Source organism: Anguilla rostrata, chromosome 3 (genome assembly GCF_018555375.3).
Source record: "Anguilla rostrata isolate EN2019 chromosome 3, ASM1855537v3, whole genome shotgun sequence".
Taxonomy (NCBI): Eukaryota; Metazoa; Chordata; class Actinopteri; order Anguilliformes; family Anguillidae; genus Anguilla; species Anguilla rostrata.
The window spans coordinates 5,968,776-5,984,965 of NC_057935.1; the positions used below are offsets into that span (position 1 = coordinate 5,968,776).

General features: G+C 47.0%; 1 protein-coding gene across 1 annotated transcript in view; it reads left to right on the top strand.

Annotated features, from left to right (window-relative positions):
• The window catches only part of mta2 (metastasis associated 1 family, member 2), a 33,418-nt gene extending 17,490 nt beyond the window's left edge, over positions 1-15,928 (top strand). The window contains exons 5-19 of the mRNA XM_064325723.1: positions 532-595; positions 1,743-1,860; positions 2,506-2,608; positions 3,680-3,690; positions 5,139-5,227; positions 6,143-6,331; positions 6,578-6,652; positions 7,037-7,095; positions 7,740-7,840; positions 8,726-8,865; positions 9,397-9,625; positions 10,317-10,406; positions 10,776-10,894; positions 11,138-11,280; positions 13,345-15,928. Of these exons, the coding sequence (XP_064181793.1) occupies positions 532-595; positions 1,743-1,860; positions 2,506-2,608; positions 3,680-3,690; positions 5,139-5,227; positions 6,143-6,331; positions 6,578-6,652; positions 7,037-7,095; positions 7,740-7,840; positions 8,726-8,865; positions 9,397-9,625; positions 10,317-10,406; positions 10,776-10,894; positions 11,138-11,280; positions 13,345-13,498 (1,684 nt within the window). The 3' untranslated portion in view covers positions 13,499-15,928. The remainder of the gene's footprint in view (positions 1-531; positions 596-1,742; positions 1,861-2,505; positions 2,609-3,679; positions 3,691-5,138; positions 5,228-6,142; positions 6,332-6,577; positions 6,653-7,036; positions 7,096-7,739; positions 7,841-8,725; positions 8,866-9,396; positions 9,626-10,316; positions 10,407-10,775; positions 10,895-11,137; positions 11,281-13,344) is intronic.
• The last annotated feature ends 262 nt before the right edge of the window (positions 15,929-16,190 follow it).

Consider the following 16,190-nt stretch of genomic DNA (forward strand, 5'->3'; position numbering starts at 1 on the left):
CACACTGAACGTTACGGGAAGTTTAAGCAGAGTCGCAAGGACCCGTGAATTGCCTCCGTAAAATACCCAGCTGTTTAAATGGATTGTGTGCGATAATAATAAAAAACATAAACTGCGTATGTCCCTGTGGATAGGAGTAACTGTTGAATGGCATGACACACTGTTAATATTCGTGCCTCGCCTGAAGTGTTTGTCATCAGTTGTGTTGTAATGGTTCTGTAATGTGGCTCAGTTCTGTTAAACTGCTTGGCACTATTTTTGCATTAATGTATTTTTTTTGCATCAGTTTGTTTTGATGTTGTACTTGTGCTAAGTGGCTCGTTTTAAAAAGTGATGGTGATAAGAGGGCCATGTAACTCTAAGATTATTGAAGATGCTCAGTACTCTTTCCGTATAGATTTTCTCAGTAGGGTTTGCTGCCGTCAAGCACTAAATCTGATGCGCTTGTTGTGACCAGTACCAGGGTCTAGCACTTTATAGGCCTTTGCTGTCCTTTGTCTTAATGACTTAATGGTTGCGTTTCCTCCTCAGGGGTAAATGTAACGTCACTCTCCTGAATGAAACCGATGTCCTGGTCGGCTACCTGGAGAAAGAGGTGAGGACCGGCAAACGCCTCGCACTCACACTTGTGGCCCCGCTGCCTGCCACCTCATGGCTTGTGGCCCCGCTGCCTGCCACCTCATGACTTGTGTCCTCCAGCTTGTGGCCTTGCTGCTTGTGCCCCCTAGCTTGTGCTCCCCCGCCCCCCCTGCCTGTGGCCCCACAGCTTGTGGCCCCCCTGGTATGTAGCCCCACAGATTGTGGCCCCCCTCGGCTTGTGGCCCCACAGTCTTGCTGAACATATTTACCGTGGGACCCCAAAGGCGTGCTGAGGGCTGAGTGGGTTTGTAATGGTGAACTATCGATGTCGTTTCCCTGCAGAACCATTTTAAAATAGGAGTCTGGTAATTACCCTGTAATTTTGTGGTTGATTTTTTTTATTTATAAAAGGACGAAAGAGCACAGCGAAATGTATCATTATTTACCAATTACTGCCATCATCGCTGTCGTTCCAGGGAAGGGTGTAAAAAACGATGCGCGTCCGTAAAACGTTGCTGTGTATTTAAAGTGTGCGAAGACGTATCAGTGCACTGTTAATTAAAGAACCCACGCGCACGCTTTCCACTTCTCTCTCATCGTCTGTAGCACGGGCAGCAGCTCTTCTGCTGCAGCAATATGCGCTTGAAATTTACAGAATAAGAGAGAGAATCTCAGTCAATCTGGAACTGGTCTCTGAAAGGGATAGTCCCACTTTTTGGTAAACGCGCTTTTTTGTTTTCTTGCGCTTAGTTAGACAATGAGATCGATATCCATCATCATCCCTGAGCATCCAGTACATAAGTATTTGACAGTGTCTATGGGATGCGTGCTAACTGTGCTATCGCTACGAATGGCTGCAGATGGAAGCAAGGCCAGCTTTGCTAATTAGTGGCGGAACTGACGCATGAGAAATTTAAGAGATCTCATCTCATTGGCTGATCCTTGTAAAGATTTGAGTCAGCCCAGTTTGCAACGGCTAAACCTTCATCTGCAGCTCCAGCGACTTGAATTTTTAATTTTTAATAACATTTTTATGCAGTTAAATGTGTACGTGTTCATGCTTTATTCGTTTTTACGTTAATGTTGACGTGCTGGCGAGCGTCCTTTGGGTTCGCCGCTCGGCGCCGCGGTGCTGACGGGTCTGCCGTTCTGCTGTGTTCTAGGACTGCTTCTTCTACTCCCTGGTGTTCGACCCGGTCCAGAAGACCCTGCTGGCGGACCAGGGCGAGATCCGCGTCGGCTCCAAGTACCAAGCCGAGATCCCGGACAAGCTGGCGGAAGGCGAGTGCCGCCTCGTGACCTCTGACCTCTGACCTCTGACGTGACCCGCTAGTTTGCGGGTGGATTAGCATGCTGCACTGCCACGTTAGCTGCTTTTACTTTAACATCTATTGTACAGTTGAATAATTTACATAATAATAATAGTTTTGTCAGATTGTGTGTCAGGTTGTTTTTCCTGTGTGCTGATAAAATTTGTTTTCCAAATCGAACAATGACTATGAGGAAAAAACGCACAATGTCTGTAGAGGGGGGAGGGAGAGAGAGAGAGGGGGGAGAGAGGGGAGAGAGAGAGAGAGAGAGAGAGAGAGAGAGAGAGAGAGAGCCACAGAAACCCGGCTGAGGAGCTGGATCGCTGAAAAGCGGAAGTGCTGAAAAGCTTCCACTGCGTTCAGTGTATTTCCTCTGTTATTCTGACTCGCTGTTTTTGCCCGGAAGCCACGAGGGGGGACGCTGTAGATTTTCGTTTTTTTTTTAGTTCGTCTGTTTGCTTGTGTGAAATCTTGAGCGCTCTCTCTCTCTGTGGAAAAATTAAACGCTGGTGAAAACCGGAATTGCCAAATGCCCCCTGTGTGACCTGTCATTGTGCCCCCTCCTGGGGGGTGTGACAGAAGTACTTACCCCAGTCTCTGGCCTCTCCACGTTCAGGGGAATCGGACAACCGCGTGCAGGAGAAGCTGGAGACTAAAGTGTGGGACCCGGACAACCAGCTGAAGGACCCGCAGATCGACCAGTTCCTCGTGGTGGCGCGGTGAGCTCGCCTTGAACAGGAATCCTCCTCCTCCTCCTGGACAGTGCCGGCATACAGCATTTCCATTTTACATTAGCATCTTTCATTTACATTTGCATGTAACGTTTCACATTCGCATTTTGCATGGACATTTTACATTTACACGTACATTAACATTTTACAGTTTGATTTGGCATTTTACATTCATGTTGGACATGATTAAAGAACAGGGCTTGTGATTAAACTGTACTCGTGGTTGGATTTCTTTTCCTTAAAAAGGTCAGTTTACTGTTTATCAGGGCCTTGCTGTATCTTTCTGAACTTACAGTAATGAAACATTCATCTGCATTATTACCTTAGTTTCTCCCCCAGCTGGGATATCAGAGCTGAACTTCATTACATCAGTAGGGCCAGTGACTGCACAATATGATACAATTTGCCCAGTCAAGTGTCAACAAACTCCAGCTGTTGTAATTATACTGCACTTCACCTTGTGGCCAGTGAAAGAACTGCAATGAGAGGTGGTCTGCTTTTGCTTTGGTTACGCACTGAAACTTTTCTTGTTGAAAGGCTAATTCTATCATTGCTTTAGCTTTTCTGCGTGCTGATGATGTGCGGCCATAGACTGATGATGATGATGATGTAATGTTGCGTTTGCAGTGCTGTGTGGCTGTAGACTGATGATGATGATGGTAGACTGATGATGATGATCTAATGTTGGTCTTGCAGTGCTGTGGGGACGTAGACTGATGATGATGATGATGACAATAAACTGATGATGATGGTGGTGATGATGATGATGTATGTGGTTGCAGGCTGTGGGACGTAATGATGGTGATGACGATGATGTTACTGTGGGTGCAGTGCTGTGGGGACGTAGACTGATGGTGGTGATGATGATGATGTACTGTTGGGTTGCAGGGCTGTGGGGATGTAGACTGATGGTGGTGATGACGATGATGATGTACTGTTGGGTTGCAGTGCTGTGGGGACGTAGATTGATGATGATGATGATGATGATGTACTGTTGGGTTGCAGTGCTGTAGGACTAGATGATGGTGGTGATGATGATGATGTACTGTTGGGTTGCAGTGCTGTGGGGAGTAGACTGATGATGATGATGATGTACTGTTGGTTGCAGTGCGTGGGGAGTAGACTGATGATGATGATGATGTACTGTGGGTTGCAGGCTGTGGGGACGTAGATGACTGATGGTGTGATGATGATGATGATGTACTGCTGGGTTCAGTGCTGTGGGACGTAGACTGATGATGGATGATGATGTACTGTTGGGTTGCAGGCTGTGGGGACGTAGATTGAGTGGTGATGATGATGATGATGATGTCACTGGTTGCAGGCTGTGGGCGTAGACTGATGGATGATGTGTACTGCTGGGTTGCAGTGCTGTGGGGACGTAGACTGATGATGATGATGATGTACTGTTGGGTTGCAGGGCTGTGGGGACGTAGATTGACGGTGGTGATGATGATGTACTGTTGGGTTGCAGTGCTGTGGGGACGTAGATTGATGATGATGATGATGATGATGTACTGTTGGGTTGCAGTGCTGTGGGGACGTAGACTGATGGTGGTGATGATGATGATGTACTGTTGGGTTGCAGTGCTGTGGGGACGTAGACTGATGATGATGATGATGTACTGTTGGGTTGCAGTGCTGTGGGGACGTAGACTGATGATGATGATGATGTACTGCTGGGTTGCAGGGCTGTGGGGACGTAGATTGACGGTGGTGATGATGATGATGATGTACTGCTGGGTTCAGGCTGTGGGGACGTAGACTGATGATGATGATGATGTACTGTTGGGTTGCAGGGCTGTGGGGACGTAGATTGACGGTGGTGATGATGATGATGATGATGATGTACTGCTGGGTTGCAGGGCTGTGGGGACGTAGACTGATGGTGGGGATGATGATGATGATGATGTACTGCTGGGTTGCAGGGCTGTGGGGACGTAGACTGATGATGATGATGATGTACTGCTGGGTTGCAGGCTGTGGGGACGTAGACTGATGATGATGATGTACTGCTGGGTTGCAGGGCTGTGGGACTAGCGATGGTGAGATTCGGTGCAGTGGTGGCTAGATGATGATGATGATGATGTACTGTTGGGTTGCAGGGCTGTGGGGACGTAGATTGACGGTGGTGATGATGATGTACTGTTGGGTTGCAGTGCTGTGGGGACGTAGACTGATGGTGGCGATGATGATGACGATGATGTACTGCTGGGTTGCAGGGCTGTGGGGACGTAGACTGATGATGATGATGATGTACTGCTGGGTTGCAGGGCTGTGGGGACGTAGATTGACGGTGGTGATGATGATGGTGATGATGTACTGCTGGGTTGCAGGGCTGTGGGGACGTAGATTGACGGTGGTGATGATGATGATGATGATGTACTGCTGGGTTGCAGGGCTGTGGGAGTAGACGTAGATATGTACTGGTTCGGGTGACTGATTGACTGGTATGATGATGATGATGTACTGCTGGGTTGCAGGGCTGTGGGACGTAGACGAGGTGATTACTGCTCAGCTTGGGACTGCTCTGCTGACTGCAGCAGCTCCATCCGCCAGCCCAGCCTACACATGAGCGCCGCCGCCGCCTCCAGAGACATCACACTGGTGAGAGACGCACGCACACGCACACACACACGCACGCACACACACACACACACACACTCACACACACACGTACACACGCACGCACGCACGCACGCACACACACACACACACACACACACACACACACCACACACACACACACACACACATCACACACACGCACACCACACACACACACACCCATACACACACACACACACACACCTACACACCACCACTCCAACACACACACACACCACACACAACACACACACACCTACCACGCACGCACTCACGCACACACACCACACACACACACCCACACACACCACACACACACACCCTACACACACCACACCACAACACACACCACACACACACACACACACACCCATACACACCACAACACACCCACACACACACACAACACACACACACAACCCACACCTCACCACACACACACACACCACACCACACCACACCACACACACACACACACCACCACCCATACACCCAACACACACACACACCACACAACCCACCACACACAACACCACACACACACCACCACACACACCACACACACACACACACACACCACTACACACAACACACATACACACAGCACACACCCATACCACACACACACACAACACACACACACACACACACACCACATACACACGCATCCACAGCCACACACCCACACACACCACACCATACACACCACACCCACACACACACACACACACACACCATACACACACCACACCCTAACCACACACACACACACACCCACACACACAAACACTACCATCCATCAACACACCACACACCATACACCACCACACACACCCATACACACATACCACACAACACCATATACCACCCCATCACAACCCCACTCACCACAACCGCCTAACCCCCCCCGCCCAGTTCCACGCCATGGACACGCTGCAGAAGAACGGGTATGACCTGGCGCGGGCCATGTCCACGCTGGTGCCCCAGGGCGGGCCCGTCCTCTGCCGGGACGAGATGGAGGAGTGGAGCGCCTCGGAGGCCATGCTGTTCGAGGAGGCGCTCGAAAAGTACGGCAAGGACTTCAACGACATCCGCCAGGACTTTGTGAGTGCACCCGGCGTTCCGCCATCGCACCCCACCCCCCACCCCCCACCCCCACTCCCGACACCCGCTACGGCGGTCTGTACGCACAGTCGTCCTGCTGAGTCACTTTCCAACGTGTCACTGGTTTCCAAAACCGGGCTGAAATTACTCAGGGAAATTAGAGAGAAGAGCCGTAGAGCTCTATTGGAGTTAACATGGTGGTTATAAAAAACTAAAAACCTGTTTTTTCTTTCCCTCCTCTCACAGCTGCCCTGGAAGTCCCTGGCCAGCGTGGTCCAGTTCTACTACATGTGGAAGACCACAGACCGCTACATACAGCAGGTATGTCTGTGGGTCTTTCTGCAGGCGGTCGCTCCAGCGCCTGGTCTTGGTCCTGGTTACCTACGTCACGTCTGGCGATCCGGAGAGTGCCGTTTCTCACATCGAGGCTCTGAAGTTTAGCGTGGGTCAGGCGCTGGAGACCGCAGCAGTCAGAGGGCCTGCAGAATGAATGGACTGTAAAACCTTAATGTGATCTATGATGATGCTTCTGTATTGGAGTTAATTTGAAAGTTCATCAGTACGTAGAGCTTGTTATCTGGAGGTGTGATTTATCAAATGGTGTTTTTGCTGGGTGGGTTTCATTCAAAAGCACGTAATGAAAAATGTAAAAATGTTACAGTGGCATTTCTATTTATTTCTTTTTTGTTTTTGTATTCCCTTTAGAAACGATTGAAGGCAGCAGAAGCAGACAGCAAACTGAAGCAGGTTTACATCCCAACCTAGTGAGTACATATGTGTTTACACCCCAGTCTAGTGAGTACACATCTCACAGAATTATTATACAACAGGTTTACATCCCAACCTATGGAGTACATCTCACAGCAGAACTGCGAAAGATGGAATCACTATGGAAACATGCTTATGTACCTTTCTCTCAGTGATAATGGGCGTAATGTAGGCCTAGTTAACAACATTAATAAAGAAAAAAAACCCTCACCCACAGTATTCCTCCTTCCAGGTTTTTTTTTTTTTTTAAATCATTGTATTCCAGTAATTTTGACCGTAATGTCATTCTACGGCAATACGTTCTTTGAGTCTGTGCCATATATCCTGGCCAAAGACTGCTTCGGTTGTGACACGCCAGTGAATGCATGAACCTGCTGATGACTCCTCGAGGAATGTGGAGATTTCCGCTAGCGATGGTCCTCTGTCTCTCTCGTGAGGTTAACTCTTATGAAGGAACTGTCATTACGCTGTAAAATGTGCGACAGGTCATGGTAAAGTTGCCGGCACGAGTCTCTGGGAGACTGCCTCTGGTTATTCCCTAACTGTGTCTGTAGCAGTCCCAGGAAGGACAGAGTGAGCAGTGGGGATTTGGAGCTCGTATGTGTATTTGATGGTTTATTTGCCCCGTCTCCTCCTCCAGCACCAAGCCCAACCCAAACCAGATAATGGCCCCGGGGAGCAAGCCTGGCATGAACGGGGCCGCGGGCTTTCAAAAGGGGCTGAGCTGCGAGAGCTGCCACAGTGAGTGTCCGTCTGTCTGTCTGTCTGTCTGCCTGTCTGCCTGTCTGCCTGTCTGCCTGTCTGCCTGTCTGTCTGTCTGCCTGTCTGCCTGTCTGCCTGTCTGCCTGTCTGCCTGTCTGCCTGCCTGTCTATCTGCCTGTCTGTCTGCCTGTCTGTCTGCCTGTCTGCCTGTTTGTCAGTGGCCCATCTATCTGTCTGTCCGTCTGTCTGCCTGTCTGTCTGTCAGAGTGGCCCATCCATGTCTGTCTGTCTGTCTGTCTGTCCGTCCGTCCGTCCGTCCGTCCGTCCGTCCGTCCGTCTGTCTGTCTGTCACAGAGTGCCCTGTCTGTCTGTCAGAGTGGCCCATCTATCTGTCTGTCTACCTGTCTGTCTGTCACAGAGTGCGCCGTCCGTCTGTCTGTGTCACTGAGCTCCCCATCTGTCTGTCTGTCATTGAGTACCCTGTCTGTTTGTGAGTCATTGAGTTGTCTGTCTGTCACTGAGTGCTCTCTGTCTGTCTGTCTGTCAGAGCACTCTGTCTGTCTGCCCTGTCCATCATTAAGGTGACCTGACTGTTACTGGTTCCTCAATGTATTTTTTTCCTGAAGTGTTACTGAGTTGGTATCAGGGCTCTGCTTATCCCTGAGTGAGTTATGGAGCTTCTCTCCATGTTATTGAAATGATCTGAATTTTTCTGGTGCTTCACTGTTACTCACAGACACCAAAATAGCTCTCTGCCCCAAGAGTAAGACATTAATTCATCCAGAGAATTTGCTGTAGCAGTTACGCCACCAGGCCAGAATGAGTTCTAAGTCCTTGCAGGTGAAGCTAAAATGTGTCTATAAAGCTGTGTATTAAATCTATACGCGCCAGTCGGGACTGATCCCAGAATCCTCTCTGCCCCAGCCATCCAGTCCCCGCAGTGGTACGCCTGGGGCCCTCCCAACATGCAGTGCAGACTGTGCGCGTCCTGCTGGATATACTGGAAGAAGTACGGAGGCCTGAAGACCCCCACACAGCTAGAGGGCGCTGCCCGAGCCAGCACGGTATGGCTTTGCCTCAAACCCAATAATCATTTACTCTGTTACTCTGCTGTATAAGTACAACCTACAACTGTGCTATTTTGACAGCAGTGCTTTCAGGCAAAGATCAGTTGGATGAACACTGTCAGCCTGAGAAGCTGTTCAATAAATTAGCCTCTTTTTATGTTACCTGCTAATGTTGCACAGTTATGTTAGACTGGAGTTGGACCATCCAGACTAATAGTCCATGTTGGACTAATCTATGGGCTGATTTGATTACCGGACTAGTCCGTATATTATATTTGCAGGGAAAAAATTATTTTATCATTTTCTTTAAGTTGAGAAATAACACATTACAACACTTGGTATTTATTGTGTTGGCTTGATTATTTTTTGCTCTATTTGTTCAAGTACATTTAGTTTCCTCATGGAAAAGGCTTTTCTGGCACAGCTTGTATGTAGTGGTGTCGATCAAATGATACTGAATCATGTGGTTGTGTTTGGTAGCATAAGTGCTGTTTATTTCACTGAGCACGGTTTCCACCCCCTTCTCAGGATTCAGCCCCCAGGGGTCACATGACCCGACAGGAGGTGCAGGGCATGTCCCCGTTCACCAGCAGCGCGGGGCGGGCCAAGCTGCTGGCCAAAAACCGGCAGACCTTCATCCTGCAGACCACCAAGCTGACCCGCATCGCCCGGCGGGTGTGCCAGGACATCCTGCAGCCGCGCCGCGCCGCCCGCCGCCCCTACGCCTCCATCAACGCCAACGCCGTCAAGGCTGAGTGTGAGATGAAATGTCACTGATATTATTGTAGATTATTTTAAAGTCATTGAATGGAAATTGAATGGGCACACCAGGACGTTTTTCAAATCTGAAAGTTATTTCAGATATGTGTTTAACCCAGGTCTGGTGCCAACTGGAATTGTGAAGCGGGTATCGTGGTTAATGTATAAGGTCACATGACCCATCAGACAAAAACATTTTATAAAATAAAATAAAAAACACCCAACAGTGACATCATCCATGTGTCTATAGGAACAAACGTAAATATAATATATAACGTTGTAGACTAACACATTAAATTAGACCTCATTCGAACTAAAGGGGCACCAGTACAGCACGCTTAAAAGCACTTTCAAAGCCACACTCGTGCAGCTGCGACAGACGTGTAGCCGAGTATGTGTCTGGGGTGGAGGTGGCTTGCAAACGAAAGCCTTGAAAGGTCAAAGTTCAGATGGGTCGCTGGCTGTTGATCAGCTGACCGCCCTTGAGCCGTGGCGTTTAATGTTAACCTCCCCTGCAAGTGCCTGGCAGTGTAAATGGATGACGTGTAACATGTAAGCAGCTTTGGATAAGGGAAACCCAAAGGAAATCCATAATGACAGTGTGCGCTAACGTTTGAGCTCTTGCCATGTTGAAATACCGATTTTTTTTGCTGCATGTGACCCCTGACCCCCTGTTGACTCTCTCACAGGTATGATCAGGCTCCCCAAGGCGTCGAAGGCCCCCATAAAGAACCGGCCTGTCGCGCGACCGTCGCTGGTCACCATCGTCAAGGAGCTAGGTAACAGTCCACCAACAAGCGTTCAGCTGCACAGAACGTGCAGTGTCAATGTGATTACATGTTCTTCCTATTTACAGTCATGTAAAGACAGCATATATATATATATATATAGCATATAGACAAATATTTTTTATTTTTTATGTCTTAAGGATTCAGTGACCCCTAGCTGGGTGTACCATTGGCCATTAGCTTTTATCTGTTAGCTTTTAGCCGTTAGCTGATATCTGTTAGCTATTAGCCATTTGCTTTTCACTGTTATCCAATAGGTGTTAGCCATTATCCGTTAGCTGTTATCTATTAGCCGTTAGCTGTTAGCTGCTAGCTGAAATGTGGTCTCTGACTGCGCTGTCCTCCTCTTCTCTTCTTCAGCTCTCCAGGCTCCTCTGAAGCTGAAGGCTCCACGGGGAGCCCCCACCCCCATCAACCGTAACCAGGCCAACCAGCCCCGGGCCGCCTCTAACCTCCTGGGCAAGAGGCCCTTTGATAGTGTGAGTCCTGCTGTCCGTCCGTTTCCCCCTCTCTCACAATCATCTGCCTGCCTGTCTCACTTTATCTTTGACAGCATGCATATTACCCCCTGACCGCCTTCATCCTCTAACCAGTCTGTCTGCCTGCCTGTCTGTCTGTTTGCCTCTTTCTCTCTCTAAATTCCCTTAGGTGTATTCATATTGTGTAAAATTCCAGTTGGTCACTCCAGTCTTGACCTTCACTCTCTCACCTCTTGGCTGTAGGTGGGCGGGCTCCCGTTCTCCACCAATGGCAGGCCGTTCACCTCGGGGATCCGGACGACCTCGCAGTCCGTCATCAAGCGGCAGAAGGTCAACCCGGGAGACGCCCCCAACCCCGTGGTGTTTGTGGCCACCAAAGACACCAGGTACACCAGAGTCTTTCCACAGCTGCTACCAGTGAACACTAGCGTATTCTACCATGTATCTTAATGGCACTGCTGTTGGAAGATGATTACGTCAACTTCAGTGAAAATGCAAACTGTCTTTTATTTGGGTAGAAGTCCTAAGATCAGTAGGTCCCAGTTAGTTACTTTGTTATTAATCCATAAATCAGAATGCTCCAGAAAAAAATCAATTGTAATGCTATATTAAAAAAGAAAAATGTTCTCCCTAAGAAAGAAATTCATGTATTAGACATTTTGTATGGTCATGGGTACACATGCTACTAGACATTTTTTTTGCTTCATTCAAAATCAATAAAACTCATGTCCCAACCTTTCTTCAAGCTGCTGAACACAACCGTAAACTTTCCTCAACCCTCAGACTTACCGTTTTCCTAACCCTAACCCTAGCTGAACCCTAATTTGAGCCCTTAACTCTAATTTGAAGCCATTGGTACCATTGAAAACACCTGAAAACCCATTTAAAATGGATGGATAACAAGGTAAATATCATGAATACTATAATTTAAATGCAAAATCATATGTATGAGGTCATTTAAAAAAGAAAAATGTTCTCCCTAAGAAAATCATGCATGTATTAGACATTTTGTATGGTCATGGGTACACATGCTACTAGACATTTTTTTTGCTTCATTCAAAATCAATAAAACTCATGTCCAAACCTTCTTCAAGCTGCTGAACACAACCGTAAACTTGCCTCAACCCTCAGACTTACCGTTTTCCTAACCCTAACCCTAGCTGAACCCTAATTTGAGCCCTTAACTCTAATTTGAAGCCATTGGTACCATTGAAAACACCTGAAAACCCATTTAAAATGGATGGAAAACAAGGTAAATATCATGAATACTATAATTTAAATGCAAAATCATATGTATGAGGTCATTTAAAAAAGAAAAATGTTCTCCCTAAGAAAAATTCATGTATTAGACATTTTGTATGGTCATGGGTACACATGCTACTAGACATTTTTTTTTGCTTCATTCAAAATCAATAAAACTCATGTCCCAACCTTTCTTCAAGCTGCTGAACACAACCGTAAACTTGCCTCAACCCTCAGACTTACCGTTTTCCTAACCCTAACCCTAGCTGAACCCTAATTTGAGCCCTTAACTCTAATTTGAAGCCATTGGTACCATTGAAAACACCTGAAAACCCATTTAAAATGGATGGAAAACAAGGTAAATATCATGAATACTATAATTTAAATGCAAAATCATATGTATGAGGTCATTTAAAAAAGAAAAATGTTCTCCCTAAGAAAAACATGCATGTATTAGACATTTTGTATGGTCATGGGTACACATGCTACTAGACATTTTTTTTTGGTTCATTCAAAATCAATAAAACTCATGTCCCAACCTTTCTTCAAGCTGCTGAACACAACCGTAAACTTGCCTCAACCCTCAGACTTACCGTTTTCCTAACCCTAACCCTAGCTGAACCCTAATTTGAGCCCTTAACTCTAATTTGAAGCCATTGGTACCATTGAAAACACCTGAAAACCCATTTAAAATGGATGGATAACAAGGTAAATATCATGAATACTATAATTTAAATGCAAAATCATATGTATGAGGTCATTTAAAAAAGAAAAATGTTCTCCCTAAGAAAAAATTCATGTATTAGACATTTTGTATGGTCATGGGTACACATGCTACTAGACATTTTTTTTGCTTCATTCAAAATCAATAAAACTCATGTCCCAACCTTTCTTCAAGCTGCTGAACACAACCGTAAACTAAATCATATGTATGAGGTAATTTAATATTTATATGAATTAGAATTGCGTACGATATGTCCCTCATTGTATTTGGGGGTGTGGTCTCGAACGCTGCCTGTGCATTCTCTCAAGCTCTGCTTGGATCTTTGTAAAACGTGGTTTGGCGGAAGCGGTGGTCTCCTGCTGGAACTGGAGGCACCGCAGGGATTATATGAGGATGAAGCCCTTTCTAACGGCCACCCGTGCAGCGGGAGGCTCTGTGTGGCTGGGTTACCGTGGGTAACGGGCTTCGCCGTGTTTTTCCCCAGAGCCCTGCGGAAGCACCTCTCCCAGGCCGAAATGAGACGCGCCGCCAGGAAACCCCACCTCCCCGTCCGGGTGAAGCTGCCACTGCCACCGCGGGTGCTGCCCACCCCCATCCTGCCCTCAAGCACCAGCGAGCCCATCGTACTGGAGGACTGAGTCATGCAGGCGGTCCCCCGGGCAGGGAGGGGGCGCCGTAGCCTCTGGCAGGACGCAAAAAAAAAAACAACAAACGCCATATTTGTAGTTTTTTCTCCTTATTGTCGTTTTTTCTCCTTTGTTGTGTTACTTCCCAAAAACCCAGTACACATACACACACTCACACAGACACACACACACACACACACAAGGCTTCGCTGTGTTTTTATAATCTGGCTTGCTGTTTAATTCCCTTCCTTGCCTTTTTTAATGACAATTTTTAAAATGTATAATTTAAAGCAGATAATAATGCTCGTCCTGAAATAATATTGAGAAAAAAAGCACACTTTATTTTTCCTCCAGGTCTCTAATTTTCCTTGTAAATATTTTCAACAGTTGAGGTGGGATGTTTTTTTGTGGGGAGGGGTTGGTGGGTAGGGAGGGAATTTTAACATTTATATGGATTTATTTGGAGGTGGGGGGGGGGGGTGTCTCTGCTGTGACATTGATCTCCCCACCCACATCAATCATATTTAATAACAGTGAGGAAGAGTGAGATGCTTTCCGTACCCATCTCTAGGACCTCTGCTTGTCCACTTTAAACGTATGCTTGTCCTATATCCCACTGTCTTAGTCACTTAATCATCTGTGGCAACATCACTAACGGCTACAGCTATAGTCACGAGTAACCCCCTGTTCCCATGGCGATGAGCACAGTGCTGCCATGTGCCTCAAATTGAATTTGAAGTCTGGGTTCCTGTCGCTGACCTGTCGAGAGAGAACAGTGAGGGGGGTGGGGGTCACTGGTGTTAAAGACTATAAAGGCTCGAAACTCCATCCAACCGGAATTCAGTTTGGGGTTCATTTCCTTCATTTTGAGTAAAGAGTAAAGACAAAGGCAAACGGTGACTGTGTCTTCTGGGATATGTGGTCTAATAACGTAATTTTAGTGGGTTTCTGAAATGAACTGCGAATGGTCTCCAGCTCAGTGCTTGCGGTTGACCTCTGACTTGTTGCACGCGGGGTGGGGAAAAGTGCCGTGGCGAATATCAGGCGGTGGTCCCCCCATCCCCTGGTGATCAACCGACCGTGGTCCCTGAACCCAGGTGAACAAGGTGTCTCGATATTTTTGGTGACCTTATTTGCGTGGGTCACGTCGCACGTTCCAATCGCCAAGAGTTCTGTACCGACTCATTGTTTAGACCTATTTTTGGTCGATATTTTTTGTGCCCGCTTTGACCCCATTAGAGACACAACTTGTGGATTTCCCTCTTGAGGGTTAAGGCTATTTCAGATCAGATCACTGAGGGAGTCCTGCAGCTGTGGCGTGACTCTGTGCGATTTCATGTTCCAATGATGATTTCCACTTATCCCCCTATTAAAATCTAGTTTTGAAGCTAATGTAATATGAAAGAGAGAATAAGTAAGCTTGTTGAGGATTTGTTTTGAAGGTGTCATGGCATGTGAGGGGATTGGAGAGACGGGGGTCTGGGTACCTCCGGAAAAGACCTGAATGAATTAAGGCTCAGGCGCAGTGTGTCAGCTGTAGTACAGCCAATGACCACGCGGGGGCGCTGTCTGAGTTTAGAGGGGGGAAAAAACCCTGGCTGACCTGAATTGCTTCAGGTTTGAGACGTGGTGTATGCAGTGTGCTTCTGTGTATGCGCACGTTTCATAGGGGTTCTTGTGGTTTGTGTTGTGTAGAGCTAACGGTGCGACACTCTTAGCCCCTCCCCGGAGGAAAACGCATCTGCCCTTTCCCAATTTTGCAGGGGGTACACTAAGCCACGCCTCCCGGCAAGGGCGATGACTAATCATCGGTCAGTGGATCGGGATGACGTCGCTTGTGCGTTCGATCGAATATTTCTCGGAAGGGGTGGGAAGTCGGTGAAGCAGTGTGTGTACTTAATTTGGTTATCATCGTAATTCCTTGTTCTTGCTCGGCGTAGTAATAATCTACAGTCAGGGAATGGGTTTACAGTGGAATTGGTGCCGGAACAGGCTCTGTCCTAGCCTTGAGTGTTGTGACATTTGAGGCGGAATGTGTTGAGCGCATAGCAAAAAAAAAAAAAAAAAGAAGAAAAAAAAAGGCAAAAAAATTTGGAAAAACAAAAGCCAGGAACAGAAGACACATTTGAAAGAACTTCATGGAGAACTGTTTTATAAAAGTTCACGCTTATAATTACTTACTATGGGGAGGTTTCATATACTGTACATGTGCAAATGTCTCTTCATTATTCAGGCTGGGATTGGGCGGGGGGGTGGGGGTGGGGGAGAGGGATTTGGGGGTTGGGTTGAAGAGATAGAAATTTGAATTTTGTACGTCGAAATGGGAAAAAAAAGAATGCTACAATTCAACCTTTTCTCCATTTTTTTAAAAAAAGATTCCGATGTCTCTGTATCCTATTAATGTATCTTGAGTAAGAAAAGAAATAAAGAATTTTTTTTCTTCGTGGTGGTATACATTCTCATTATTCTGATGTCTCCCCCGAAATATAAACTATATACCCTGCTGTGTTCTCTTATCAATCCAAGCACCAAAGTACACAAAGTATCTTGTGTTCCAGGAGGAAGTGCTCATTTTAGGTTCTCATAATATAACCCCAGGAAGAGAAGATGACTTGTTGAAGTGATAATTAATTGCTGCTTTCTCACCTGCAGTGGATCAAAGAGGTTTATGTTGTCAACTCAAATCTGATTGTCTAGCAGCCTC